This window comes from Amblyomma mixtum, chromosome 3, assembly GCF_055824585.1.
Source record: "Amblyomma mixtum isolate Tamu chromosome 3, ASM5582458v1, whole genome shotgun sequence".
In the NCBI taxonomy this organism is placed as follows: Eukaryota; Metazoa; Arthropoda; class Arachnida; order Ixodida; family Ixodidae; genus Amblyomma; species Amblyomma mixtum.
The window spans coordinates 123,895,886-123,909,540 of record NC_143014.1 but is presented as its reverse complement, the minus strand read 5'-3'; the positions used below and the strand labels follow the sequence as shown (position 1 = coordinate 123,909,540).

Here is a 13,655-nt window from a genome sequence, read left to right as displayed (position 1 = left end):
GTCCGCTGGCGTCATAAAAATGAGCTAAAGATTTTTCTTCAGGTAAATAATAAACTGTGGGAGCAAGAAGTGTGGAAAATAGATCATTTTTGAGGATCGTTGAACAATGCCGAGTTGCTGGTAGAAGCAGCAACTGTAATACGAGCAAATTTCTTGCCACAACCTCCGCTCAGCTGCCGCTGCCCGGCCGTTACTGTCCGGCTTGCGCGCCTGGCGTCCGCTATATAGCTCCGCTGCCGAGCGCACCGCAACAATGACCATATTTTTTGTTGAGAGACGGTGCTGTTGACAGTAAAGCGATGCCAAAAGCAGTCATTTTATTATAACCCAGGCTACTTCCGAAGCGCTGTCCACCGCGGCTTGCGAAACAGGCCTAGCGACGACCAGGGCAGCCAGAGAGCAGTGCAGTTCGTCGCCCGGCGCGCCCGCGTCCAGCGCCGTTGCCGAAAGCGCGCTACGTGGGCAGGCATGCTTTGTCGCCGCCCGAGTACAGCCGGCAGTCTTTCTGATAACATCGCTATTTCGTCTTTTCTGGTGCGAACTTCAGTAGCCAAGCAGCGCGCAGGCGCTGGTGTGCGGTGGCAAAGTGTTACACCAGATGTGGGCCGGGCATGAGCCTAGCGGCGCAAAGATGCTTGCCGCTCCGTGTCCCTGCTTGCAGTAGGCGGCAGTTCGCAAGCGGCGACTGGTGCGGCGCGCCGGCCAAGTTTTCGCACATGCGTCAGCTTGACAGCTAGCAGACTCCATTCTGAGCAGACGACGGTGCCACATTTGAGTCAATATGCGTGCTGTAACCTCGGTCAACTATGGCTAAACAGGCCTCGCTAAGCAGCCATGATGTGTTGACGACAGAAGCCTTTGATTGGCTTCATAAAATGACGTTTCCTGTGAGTTGAGGGGGACGAGCGCTGGGAAACCGAAATTTAGTTTTTTTAGCTCTTCAATCAACCCAGACGATGAAACGAGCCAAGGTATACCGTATTTACTCGCGTTATAGGCGCACCCCTAGTTAGGGCGCGAAAAATCAGATTTTTTTATTTCCGCGCATAATAGGCGCACCCCGAACTTGGCACTGTGATCAATACTGTATTTACACGATTGCAAGGCGACGCCTCGCCACCCCCTGCTTCCCAATCTTTATTTTAACAAAGTTTTTGCTGAACTGACTACTAGTCCCTACTAGTGCTGCTGCCGTCGCAGCTGCTGCGGACCCACAGCACGTACAACGACATCGCGTAGAACAGCCGCTCACAGTTTTCAGGGATGCTCACTTTAAACGTCTGTTTGGAAAGCTTCATCTCCAGCAGGAAACGTTCCCGACTTAGGCCCGCGAAAACCTCGGCGCTTGAAGTCGCGTACGAAAATTTAGGGACGCCGCAGTCGCAACTGCCGCACTTCTCGGCCACGTCGTATTTTCCGACCTACCGCACGCTTGCCGCGTTCGAGAGCAAACTCCCAGCCATATAGCTGTTAAGGTGCTTGCCCGTCGAGCTAAAACAGCAACGCTCCGAGGCAAAGCCATAAACCACGATAACTATCGCTCTACCGCAAATCCCGGCACTTGACAGCAACAACAAAAAAAAAACGAGCTGGAGATGCTGATGGCGATATAGACCGTTTACAGCGCGCAGTTCTTCCGTTTGAGACCAGATGGCGCCACACGTGCGCTGGGAACACGGCACCATTACTGGCCTCGTAAGTCGCCGGCGTGTACGCCTCGTCGCAGCAGTGGAAATTTCGCGGGTGGTTGCCGAATGTGTTCTTTCTACAATGTGAAAAGGCAGAGGAAACACGTGCAATGTTGTGGATTGCAAGAATTGCGACAGAGAGTTAAAGGTGCGGGATGTGGCCGTTTGCGAGCTTCACGGAACCGAACTGCACAAGTAGGTAATGGCAATGTTCACGCCCGTTCGACACGCACCGTTTCCGAGCTGGCGAACGCAACAAACACGTTCGCCAGCGCTAGATAGCTAATAAAGAAAGGTTTTGATCTTGAAAAAAATGCGAGGGTAAGTGCACAACACAGCCGCATGAAGAAGCTGTTCCGCCACCGAAACCATGACGGCGTGCATTCAGTTGTTGGGCACTGTGCTGAGACCCCATTGATCGTTAGTGATGGTGTTTGGCCATTAGTAAAAGGAGCGCCCGAAGCCGAGTTAGGAACGAAAAAAAAAGACGACTTGCGCTCCTACATGCTGCTGCTGTTATTATGCACCGCACTGCCATGCGACAACGCTTACCGTCAATACGTGTATTACACGCCGTCTTGGCGCTACTGTTCAATTTCGCTCCAAGTAGCGCGGTTTCCGTGGAGCGTATTCGGATTACAGCATTTGGTTTACGGCTGCTGTGCTGGGCGGTTGTCACTTGCTCGCGGTCCATGTGAGACAGTCACTAAAAGTGACTCCGCACGCTCAGAGTGAAGCTGATTAATTACAACCAAAGAGACCACGAGCGTTTCCATGCCCGCATATCGAGCGTCGAGCGTACCAAAATTTTTTATACGAGGCTGACGTTATTATGAAATTCGTCTAGCATGAACGTGTTGCCATGCGCGCGTTATAACAATTATATCGCGGACTCCTTCGAAATGATTGCACGCCAGCTTGTGACGGCTGCTTGATGGTACTGCTACCATGATCGTCAACCTTTGTGTGTCTATTTATATTTGTCGCCTTTCTATGTTTATCCAACCAGTAGGAAATATTTCAGGCTTAATAAGCACCGTTAACAGGTTGTAAACAAATGCATACTATGTGCATGTGAGCGTTTTACAGCAGTGTCTGCATGCAGGTACTCGATAGGACAATGACCTGTAAGGCCGCAGGAACATTCAACCTTGCCGTTTTATATAATAACAATAAAAAAAACATTAAGCAGAGCCTTCAGCGCATGCAAAGACAAGCATTCAGGCGATCCGTCCGTTGGCTCGAAGAGGCGGAGAGCTCAGCGGCTCTAGGCGACATGAAGTCCTATCGCGTTTTCACGCCTGAATTCGTGATCAAATTAGGGTTCTCAAAGCTTTGGCCAAACTATAGTGTCGTCTTACCCCTCCTTTACAACCGCATCAACCGAAACACTGCCTGTCGGAACCGAACCGTCAGACGCAGCAGCCTTCGCGACGAGGCGCGGGCCGAGCGGTCAGGAGGCGAGTAATGGCGGCGTGATCACGTGATCAAAGATGGCAGCCCCCATGATACGGCGCTGTAAAGCGTCTATAGATAGCGAAAGCTCGCGGCGGAGGAAAACGATGATGATGATGATGAGCTTGGCCTTGGGCGGCGTCTGGAAGCTCCTGTGCGCGTGTGTGGCCTCCGCGATCAAGCGCCCGTTGCGCGCAGCCGGAGCCGATCGCGGAGGCCTCGGCGCGTGCATTACGAAAGTTTCGGTGCGGCCTTTACACGGACCTTTTTTTTTTACATTTTCTTCGCGAAAACGGGGTGCGGCCCGTACACGAGTGCGTTTACGCGGTGTGTTCAATTTTGCGAGTCGATAAATTTCCGGAAATTTTACCCCGCGTAATAGGCGCACCCCGAACTTTGAGCCGGATTTTCTGGAAAAAAAAGTGCGCCTATTATGCGAGTAAATACGGTACTATAGAATGAAGGGTCAGAATTCCAAATACACACATCGTTCAAAATTTTCGGAAAACATTTCACGACCCCTTTAATAGTAGGATTTTTTCAAAAATAAGTTGAAACCCTGGATTATAGTCGCCAACCGATTTTTCGGACTTGGTGGGATCCGGAAAATGGTCCAAATAATCACAGTCCGAAAAATTTGTGAATTAAAAAAAAGAAAGCTTCCTGCGAAAAACTGGCTTTAAAAATTGTGAGCTTTACCGCTCCCCATGTTCCGCTTGCAAGCGATAACAATAGACCTTATCTGAGTCACAGTCAGGCTTTCATCATGTCCGCACCACCTCGCGTCACGATAGCCACTGTACGTCATGATACCAGACAGTGCGACGCGGCCGCAGGTCATGCCGCGAGTGAATGCAAGTGCAGCGCAAAACAAGAACAGCCCGTTGGGGCAAAATGGTAATCGCGAAGACCGGAAGAGGTAGTCCACGAGCCGCATTCCTATCACCTAGCTCCCTTGCTATGCGAATTGCGCCAACCAAGCCGCTGTGGACGCTGCAGCTGCCCCGTTTTCAATGCGATTGCGCACGCTTTGTAGGCCATCTCGATGGCAACGAAGAGCGTGCCATAATCTCAAGTGGTAGCAATGAAGAAGTACAAATAGCCAAGCCTATCCAAGCTAGCTTGTATGACTCATGGAGGAAGGAAAACTTCGTTCTCCATGGATTGAGTTCATTTAAATCCAAGATGAATCCTTTCACAGTGGAGGGGAACCGGTAGGTTTGGTTTGGTTTATGGGGTTTCACGTCCCAAAGCGACTCAGGCTATGAGAGACGCCGTAGTGGAGGGCTCCGGAAATTTCGACCACCTGGGGTTCTTTAACGTTCACTGACATCGCGCAGTACACGGGCCGCTAGAATTTCGCCTCCAAAGAAATTCAACCGCCGCGGCCGGGATCGAACGTTAGCTATGAAAGCGATGCCCGCTCGTGTGAATATTAAGCCGAAAACACGAATTTTCGGTTGAAAAACGATCTCCAAAGTACGTATTTACTCGCATAATGATCGCACTCGCGTAGTGATCGCACCCCCGAATTCTGTTGTCAAAATTCATTTTTTTTTTTATTCCTTGCGTAATGTTCGCACCCCTAACTAACTTGCCGCTGCAATTTGTCGACGATGTCGAGTCTAACCGACGATTATCGTACTTGCCATCTGTCTGACAGATGACACATGCAGATGACTATCTTGTTCTTTCAGCATTACAGCGGCAGCCGCCTGTTGGTTGACCTGCCGTCACGGCGCGGATACCAAACTTAAGTGCGGTTATCTCGAATCACTTTTCGCGTTGTCACAAGGCTCGCCAACGTTTTGGGTTGCGGTGCAACGAACGAAGTGACGCGGTGATCAGGCTAAACTTTCTTGTTCTCGTAAATAATAAGCCCTGGGATATGGGATTGTCAAAAAATTAATCTTCCTTGAGGATCGCTGACCTGTACCGAGTTGCTGGTAGGAGTAATAAATGCGATACAAGCTAGTTTTACGTTCGCAGCCGCGTAGCAGCTGCCGCCGTTGCAGCGCGGCTGACCCGATCTGCTAGCACGCCAGCTCCACTGCTAAGGCGTCGCTGAAATCGATCGTACATATTTATTTTAATATGCAACAATTAGGTTGGCAGTAAGGCAGCGCCATAAGCAGACCAGTCATTATAGCGTTGGTCAAAAAGCGCCGTCCACTGTGGCTTCGATGCGAAACAAGTTAGGCCTAGCGACGACCAGGGAGTACAGAGCGCCATCGTCCGCCGCGCTCGCGGGCGGCACCATTGCGGTAAGCACGCGGATATCCGGTTCTCCGAGCGTTGCGAACGTGTCACCTAAGTATTACATCAACGATGCGGCAGGGACCGGACATTTTTCGGCGTAACGGCGGTAAAATGCGTAGCTTGAGCGCCGCGGGACGTTGCTGTTGTAGCTGTTGCTGTGCCTTCGGATCATGGTTAAACTGCGCGAAGGAAACAAGGACAGAGACAGAAACACACGTACACACTGAGCGCAGAACTTCCACATCATGGACACGTTACTGTCAATACTTATCGGTTTTTATCCCGGCTGTGTCATGTGGTGGTTGTTTAGTGCGTATAAAAGCTAATGCCCGAAGCCTTTTTCGAATAAAAGTTGGAAGTTCTGCGCTCAGTGTGTACGTGTGTTTCTGTCTCTGTCCTTGTTTCCTTCGCGCAGTTTAACCATGAACGAAAAGAACCAACTAGCCCGCCAGAAGACTATTCGTGCCTTCGGACGAGATCGAAGGCTGCATAAAAGCGCCGTCGCGGAGCACTATGCACACTGCCTATTTTGATGCGTCGCTCTTGGAACTTGATTTAGCGCGAAGAAAGTACGTTCATGAAGCGGGCCAGCTCGTGCGCTTTTCGCACTCTACCTTCTCGGTTAACGACGCAAGCCGAGGTCGCCGAGCTCGGTTCACGATAACCGCGTTTGGCGGCGTAACCGCGGGTAGCACGCCCGTGTGATAAGGGTTGTCTGCCTGCAACTTATTTGCGGTTTCGGTGCTAAAAAATTTTTCGTAAAAAATTTACCCCGCGTAATGATCGCACCCCTAAATTTGCGTCATTTTTTTTTGGAAAAAAAAAAGTGCGATCATTATGCGAGTAAATACGGTATCTGCCTGTCATTGCACACCTAACCTTGGACGAAGCCAGATTTTGAGGCGGTATAATCATCAACACAAACGTGAACTATATGAAGCATTCATCATAGATAGGAAAGGCGCGTCATGCGTTAGCACTGACAAGAAAAGAGATTCAATATCTTGAATAACCTTTGACGACATGATAAGACAGGAGGATATCTTCCTCGCCTTCCTTTGGTTTTTTTTGTTTGTTTTTTTGTATTCCTTTCTGGTATTTATTGCGAGTAAATGCGGTATTGCTGTCCTCTATTTTAGTCCGAAAAATCGAACTTTTGGACTCCACAGGGTTCAAATATTGGTCGTGGAAATGTAGATGTTTCTTTGAGGTGCATGTCGGTTCCTTAGCGAGGTCTGAAATATCGCGCAAGTCCGAATTATTAGAGTCCGAGAAATAAGTGTGCTACTGTATTTCAGTGTTCACTCAGTAGCATCCAGCCAAGTCTTCTTTATCACTCTAACTCAAAAAGTGGTCATAGCTCCGCTGTGTGAACCTAGCAGCAATAGGTTGCATTTATGTTGGCCACATGACTGAACTGTACGCCTTTATTGCTCTTTTTGTTCCATAGCGTGTCTCAAGCATAGAACATAAGCCTGGGCCCCATTTGTTGCACAGTAGAAAAACTGTGCACCTTTCGTGAGATGCATTAATGTGTAAAGTACCTTGTGAACATTTGGCCTTTGTGTCATGAAATTTGAGGGGTAACAGTTGTGTGCTTAAATTTGTGCAGAATTTGACATCACTGTCGTTAGCAAAGCACACAATCTGAAGATATGAACCCTCACTTACTCCTCATTGACCCGACACTTTACTGAACCCTCGCTTCTCTGGATTTTGCAGCCTGAGACCAAGGTGATCGAGGTTTCAGTACAAGCCAGTGGCGGTCCAGACTACAAGAGCTCAGCAGTGCCGCCCACAGTGTTTCCTGCTGGCCTCACTGTTAGCTCATTGGCTGCAGCACCGCCGGAGATTTCCTCAGCAGCAGTAACTAATGTGGTGACTAAGCCACTTCCCACTCGTTCAGAGACCACTGTGACCACAAAGGAAGCTGGCTCACCATCACCCTTCACATCTCCCTACTTAGTGCCGCGTAAGAATACCCCTTCATCTCTTTTCTCCCTGCTCCTCCCCCCCCCCCCCCCCCCTTTTTTTTTGATAAGCCTGATGTTCTTCATACATAATTATTTGAGGTAGGCCACAATATACAGAATAGGTGCATCTGCTGCTCCAGCTTTAAAATACTTTTGTATAGCACCTCACATTTTATTTTCTACTTCCAGTAGACCTTTGTTTACAAGCTGGTGAAAATTTAGCCATGTAATGACATCCAGATATATTCAGTTCGAAGCTGGCCACAGAATATAGTTTATATTGTACAGTTAGACCTTGATTTAACAAAGTCAGCTAAATCCGCAATTTACCTCGTAACACTAAAATTTTCCTACATGGAAATTTGTCCTATTGTGCTAAGAATCCTGAAAAAAATACATTGCATATTATCACTCTTGGGAAAAACCCTTATTTTCTGTGAAAGCAGCCCTTTATTTCAGTCCTTTCTTTGCCATCAACAACGGCTTTACGCATTGTTCATATACCCATTCGGATTGCTTTGCATCTTGCTCTCACTGCAAGCTCGCTACCTTCCTCAGCATGTCTATCCCACCGAGCACCACGTGGGTGGTGGGGATGATGCACTTGCCATGAATTTTGCTTTTGCTGTCATCGTCATCCTACCAGCTCATCCTAGCTGCTTCACTGCTCCTCTTTTTCTCCATGTTGACGAGAACGAAAGGAGTGTTTTCGTGTCCCATGAAACGAAATCAGGCTCATCCTGCACCTCATCACTTTTCCACCGCAACTGTGAGCATGACGAGTGTGTGTGTATTGTTTTGCACATTTGCTCATTGTGTGGGAAATGAGGTTTTCTTTGAAGGTAGTACATAGTTTGTCGCAAGTTATCATTATCAAGATACCAGTTGTTTTACAACCTTGCAATTTAAAAGCCATGATTTGCACCCAGCTGTTGTCACCCCTTTTCATGCCGGTACTTATTGTAATCTGCTTTTTCTCTTGGTGTCATGCATTTTCTTTTGCTAAATCACAGATGGTGGTTCTCTTTCAGCAGGGACACAACCTGGATTCAATTTCAAGCTACCTGGGCAGACCACATCTGATACTCCATTCACCTCGGCATTCTCCTTTGGGCCTGCTACCACCACATCTGGCAGCGCTCCAGCATCAGCTACCGTGCTTAGCTTTGCCAAGCCCAGCGGAACAGTTGCACCAACAGTAACTTCAAGCAGTTTTAAATTTGGTGACTCGACTGCATCCAAGCCCGGGTTTATGGCTGTCAAACCACATTTTGGGCCGTCCTTCACGCCCTTTTCACAGACAACTGGGCTGCAAACTGGAGCTTCTACTGAGAAGAAGACAGAACCAACCAGCGCTGAAACAGGTTGGTGTTGCTGGTCAAGCAGGTGCAGCGTGTTGCTGTTGGACATAGGACATGGCACATCATAGCAATTCAAGCAAAATTATGTCTTTGACTAAAAGAAAGTTATTTGTTGCTAGAGGTTTATTTTTTCAGAAAAGCAAGAAATAAGAAAGATGTGGTCACATTGAGGTAGCACGGGCACAACACCCATCCATTTCTATTTTTCTAAACCTGAACCGTTCCGCTGCTATGAATATCAAGCCTGGCTTGTTGAGTTTTTACTCGTTGGGTGACGACTGTCTTGGCTGGGCCACACTAGAAAATACTTTTCGAAGTTGAGTTATTACTCTTATCATTTAAATGTCATTGTAATAATCCAGGTATCATGTCTGGACAGCCCATATTTGATTTAGCATTTAGGGTGTTTCTGCTTGCTGCATTTTGATTGCTGTAGGTATCTTTTTAGCTGACCTTGTGAAACAGTGGATTGAATTTACTCTCCAGTTTTCCTTCTGTTTCTTCTTTCTTGTTATCTCCCTTTTCAGGTGTCACGTTGTGTTGTAGGGAAATACAGTTCAGTTTCTTGTTCATGGGTAGTACAAGTACAGACAAAATTACAGAACTTATTCACTTACATTAAAAGCAGAGTAGCCTGGCAACCTTGCAGATGTGCGTGGTCTGACTTCCAGTTTGTTCAAATTGACTGGGTTGCGCACCGCTGCGGTGGCTCAGGTCATGGCGCTCGACTGCTGACCCGAAAAATGCGGGTATGATTCTGTCCGTGGCGGCCGAATTTTAGTGCAGGTGAAATGCTAGAGGCCTGTGTACTATGCGATGTCAGTGCACATTAAAGAACCTTCACTGCAGTGTCCCTCATGGTTTGAGTCACTTTGGGATGTTAAACCCCATAATACCAAAACCAGCTGACTGGGTTGCTTGATCTTTTCCTTCATGTCTATCAGTTTACCGCAAGTCTGACATTTATTTCATATTGACTTCCTTGTAGGAGTACCGAATTGGCTTATTTCTTTGTGCAAGAGCTATGCACCACAGTGTTTGAAGTGGGTATTGTGTCACAGCTTGTAAGTCCGCAGATTTGAATGGCAGCGCTTGTGCATTGAGCCAAATGCTTGGGGATGCTGCAAGATATGCTAGAGCAGTCAACTAAGCTTGTAACGCAAGTGAGCCATCAATTGTATCGCATAAAAACTACCATATTTACTTGCATGTTGGTCGCTGTATTGCAAGGGCTCTCAAACTTTTTTGTTCTCAGGGACCCCCCCCCCCCTCCTCCCTTCCTTCCTCCCTTCCCCCGTCACAGCCAGTCATCATAAGCATCACAACGGTGTTGCTTGTGAATGAACCTCTCATGCTCTTTTGTTATGGTATTCACTTTTGTAAGAATTAGTTTTCTTGCTTATAGCAGTTACCGTTTTTACTCGCGTAATTTTTGCGCTGCCAATTTTTTCTCCCAATTTTTGAAAAAAAAAAAACTTACTCGCATATTTTGTGCACTCAACTGCACCAGACCACCAGCATATATGCAGGCGTGCGCAAGGCAGGCTTGGGAAGACTGGTGCGGCCGCATCGCCGCGAAAGATGCGAGTAGCGAGGGCACGAATGGTGCACCGTTTACCAGGCTCGCTCGCGCTGGCGGTCGCTTTCTCAGAAGAACAGTTGCACGTGCCCGAATCGGGAACTACCGAACAGTTTGCTGTTCGGTTTGCCACGAGTCAGCCAGGTGGTACATGAGGGCGCCACATTATCGCCCATTATCTCCTTCACCTCCCACTGCTGGCTTCGCGATTGTAGCGTTTATTGGTTTGAGCTGCGTACGCGCCGGCGTGCTATCACACTGGGAACAACATAATGTGGGGCAGGGCAGGAGGGGTTGTGCATCATCTCGCATTTGGATGCTTCTTTGGGGGGGGGGGGGGGTCAGCAAGGGGTGCGAGAGGGGGTTTCTGCACATAGGCGGCAATATGCATGATATAATGCACGTTATGACCTTTGTTGCGCTTTTTAGCGCCTGTTCGAAAAATTTTTTGCATAATTTGCGCAGCCCCTTTTTGAAGCCTTAATTTAAAGGAGTATACTTCAAGAAATGCTTCGGCGCGGCAGACAAGGACAAAACGCATTTCTTGAAGTATGCATCACCAACTGGCCGACAAAACAACCCTTCTAAGTTAAAGGAGTATAGACACCTATTTTTGGTGGCATGTTTTCTTCTGTACAGTGATGCAGAAGACACCACTATGCATGAATTACCATGTGGTATTCGCCTACGACAGCTAAATAATTTATTATCGAATTTTTCTGTCATGTTATTTGGTTTCAACAGCCGAACGATGGCTGCGACATCAAAGTGCGGTTAGACGTCACTGAAAAACTGCGGTATAATCGCTACTTCATCATTTTAATGCGCTACAGTGCTGAAGCCAGCCTTCCTCAAAAGCTGGAATGACAACGAATATAGAAGCAGCGATTATATCACAGTTTTTTTCATGCCTCACGTGACCTATAGCCTCACTTTGACGTCACAGTCATCGTTCGGTTGTTGAAACCGAAACAGCACGAGAAAGAAGTTTGATTATAAATTATTTAGCGGCCGTAGGAGAATACCACGTGGTAATCCATGTATAATAATGCCTTACGCACGATTGCAAAGAAGAAAACACGCGCCCAAAAGCTAGGTGTCTATATTCGTTTAAAGAAAAAAGTGTCGCAATTACGCGAGTAAATACAGTATTTCTTTATTCAATGGCCATCTCTCTCTGATGCTCAGACTTCAAACCCCAACACAAGAAGGCAAAAAACATAGCCACAAGTCAAACGTTACCCATATTTGTGCACTTGACTGGCTGGGCACAGAATCGTAGCGCTTCGTCCAGCTTCCATTGGCCATCTGCAACTCCTAGCGCTGGCATTTCCTTAGATTCTTGCTTTCCGCCGTAAATATGCTCGCTGGCTGCAAAACTTTGCCCCAGCGCCGCCGACGCCATCAAACCGCCCTGAAAAACGCCCAATCGACACGCACGCTTTTTTTCCTTGCCTTTTCTGGGCTTGGCCGCTCGGCTAGCTCTGCGGTGCGACCCAAACTTTCAGTTGCCACGCGCACTAGTGTACAAAAAACGTGCCGCCTTGTGCGCCATGCTCTTCCACACTTTCTTACCGGCGTTCTGAACATACATGCCTTGGTGCAGCTGTGTCTTGGCACACTGCCATGTTCACCGGGCCAGCTACCGTGGCCCGTGCTCACATCAGAACATAAGCAAGCGGTGCCGTTAGAGTTGCCCAGCATCTTGGCACGCCGCCAAGGTCTGTGCTGGGGGTGGCGCCGACGTTGACGGCAGGAAACTGAGGAACAAGCAAAGTAGAGCTAACGCTCTGGAATGAGTTCAAAGGGGAGACACGGGTATTGAAATGAAAATTTTATTTATTAGAGAGCTTGTAATGAATTAGGTGTGTGTATGTATTTGTTCCTGTTTTGCAAAAATATAATTAGTGTCGGTATATTTCAATTAGTTCTCATATTATGGAAATATAACTGAAGCCTAATTAGCTAATGGAGCTGTAGCTAAAGATGTGCCATGCAGGGCTATGGTATTTATGTTCTTATTGAGATATATCATCATATAAAATGTTCAGTTATGTAGAAGCTCCATAATTACCAAATATAATTAGGTGAAATCATATTTCTGAAAATTTAATATGTTCAACTCAGCCATCAAAAAATAGCATAGCTCCATAGTTCAGTTCTTTCTGAATTCAACAGCATAGGATTCATTGAAATCACACTTTAAAAACATGAAATGTTCCGTAAGGCTAGCCAGCTGGCAAAGAAACATGAAGCTGAGAAAGTGGCATCTGAAGTACTCGTGCCAGCCATTTGGAGGCCTCAGAAAATGGCGAAATTTGGGCGTTACAATAGGATTTCCCAATAGTTAGCAATACCAGTATGTAGGGAAGGGATCCAGCTTTTTAATAAGACCCAAGATGGCAGCCATCGGGATGTGTTGCTGGAAGCGAAGGGTGCGAAGTGCTGCCGCATTTTGCACGGAATTCACCATTTCGGCACTTCAAGGGCTTCAAATATATCCTTTTTTTTTTATAGTTGGAGGTTGAATGAGACCTTGAAACTTTGTAGGTAGGTACTCTAGAGTATATTGAATCCGAATATGGCATTTTTGAAAAACCATTTCAAGACCCACATCTCCCCTTAACAAATGAGGTACTGTGTCTTGCTTTGCACACGCCTGTCAGCAGTATACCTGAAAGGGGGAGAGGACAGTGTGGGTGCTCGTGGAACCCTCAAAAGCAGTCCACGGAACCCCTGGGTTCCCAGTTTGAGAACCCCTGCTGTATTGTACAGGCTGGCCCCCTGACATCAGGGACACCAAGAAAGAGAAAAAAATATTAGAATATTGTGTTGTGTGACTAACGCATGCTCTGAGCCATAAACTTCACTTCACTTCACTTTATTCACCTTAAAGACCCCCTTCAGGGGTATTACATAAGGGGTGGGTTAATATATTCAACAATAATAAATACATGTCATTGCAGTATGATACAAGTGGTTACAGCTGATAAGAATGAAGATGGGCACGTGATGGCGGCAACATCGGCGGGGAGGGCATTTCAGTCAACAATGGTGCGGGGAAAAAGGAACCTGAAAAGGTTGCAGTGCGCGATAGAGGCCGGGCGATCTGAAACGGGTGTGCAGTGCGGTGAGATATGCGGGTTGGATGAGAAATGTAAGGTGTTTGATTCAGAGTGCTATGGAAAAACTTGTGGAGCAAACACATGCAGGCAACGCGACGGCGAGCTTCAAGGCTTTCGAGACCAGAATTATTCTTTAGAAATGAAACGCTGATCGTACATGAATATGCAGAATGAACGAAGCGAATGGTGTGGTTTTGAACTGATTCGAGTGCATT

General features: G+C 47.4%; 1 protein-coding gene across 3 annotated transcripts in view; it reads left to right on the top strand.

Moving 5' to 3' along the window:
• Nup214 (nuclear pore complex protein Nup214) overlaps positions 1-13,655 on the top strand; it is a 120,859-nt gene that overhangs the window by 58,868 nt on the left and 48,336 nt on the right. For 2 of the 3 annotated variants that reach the window (XM_089581057.1, XM_089581059.1), the window contains exons 22-23: positions 7,125-7,374; positions 8,407-8,739. In XM_089581057.1, the coding sequence (XP_089437183.1) occupies positions 7,125-7,374; positions 8,407-8,739 (583 nt within the window). The remainder of the gene's footprint in view (positions 1-7,124; positions 7,375-8,406; positions 8,740-13,655) is intronic. The other variant, XM_089581058.1, reaches the window with a different exon arrangement.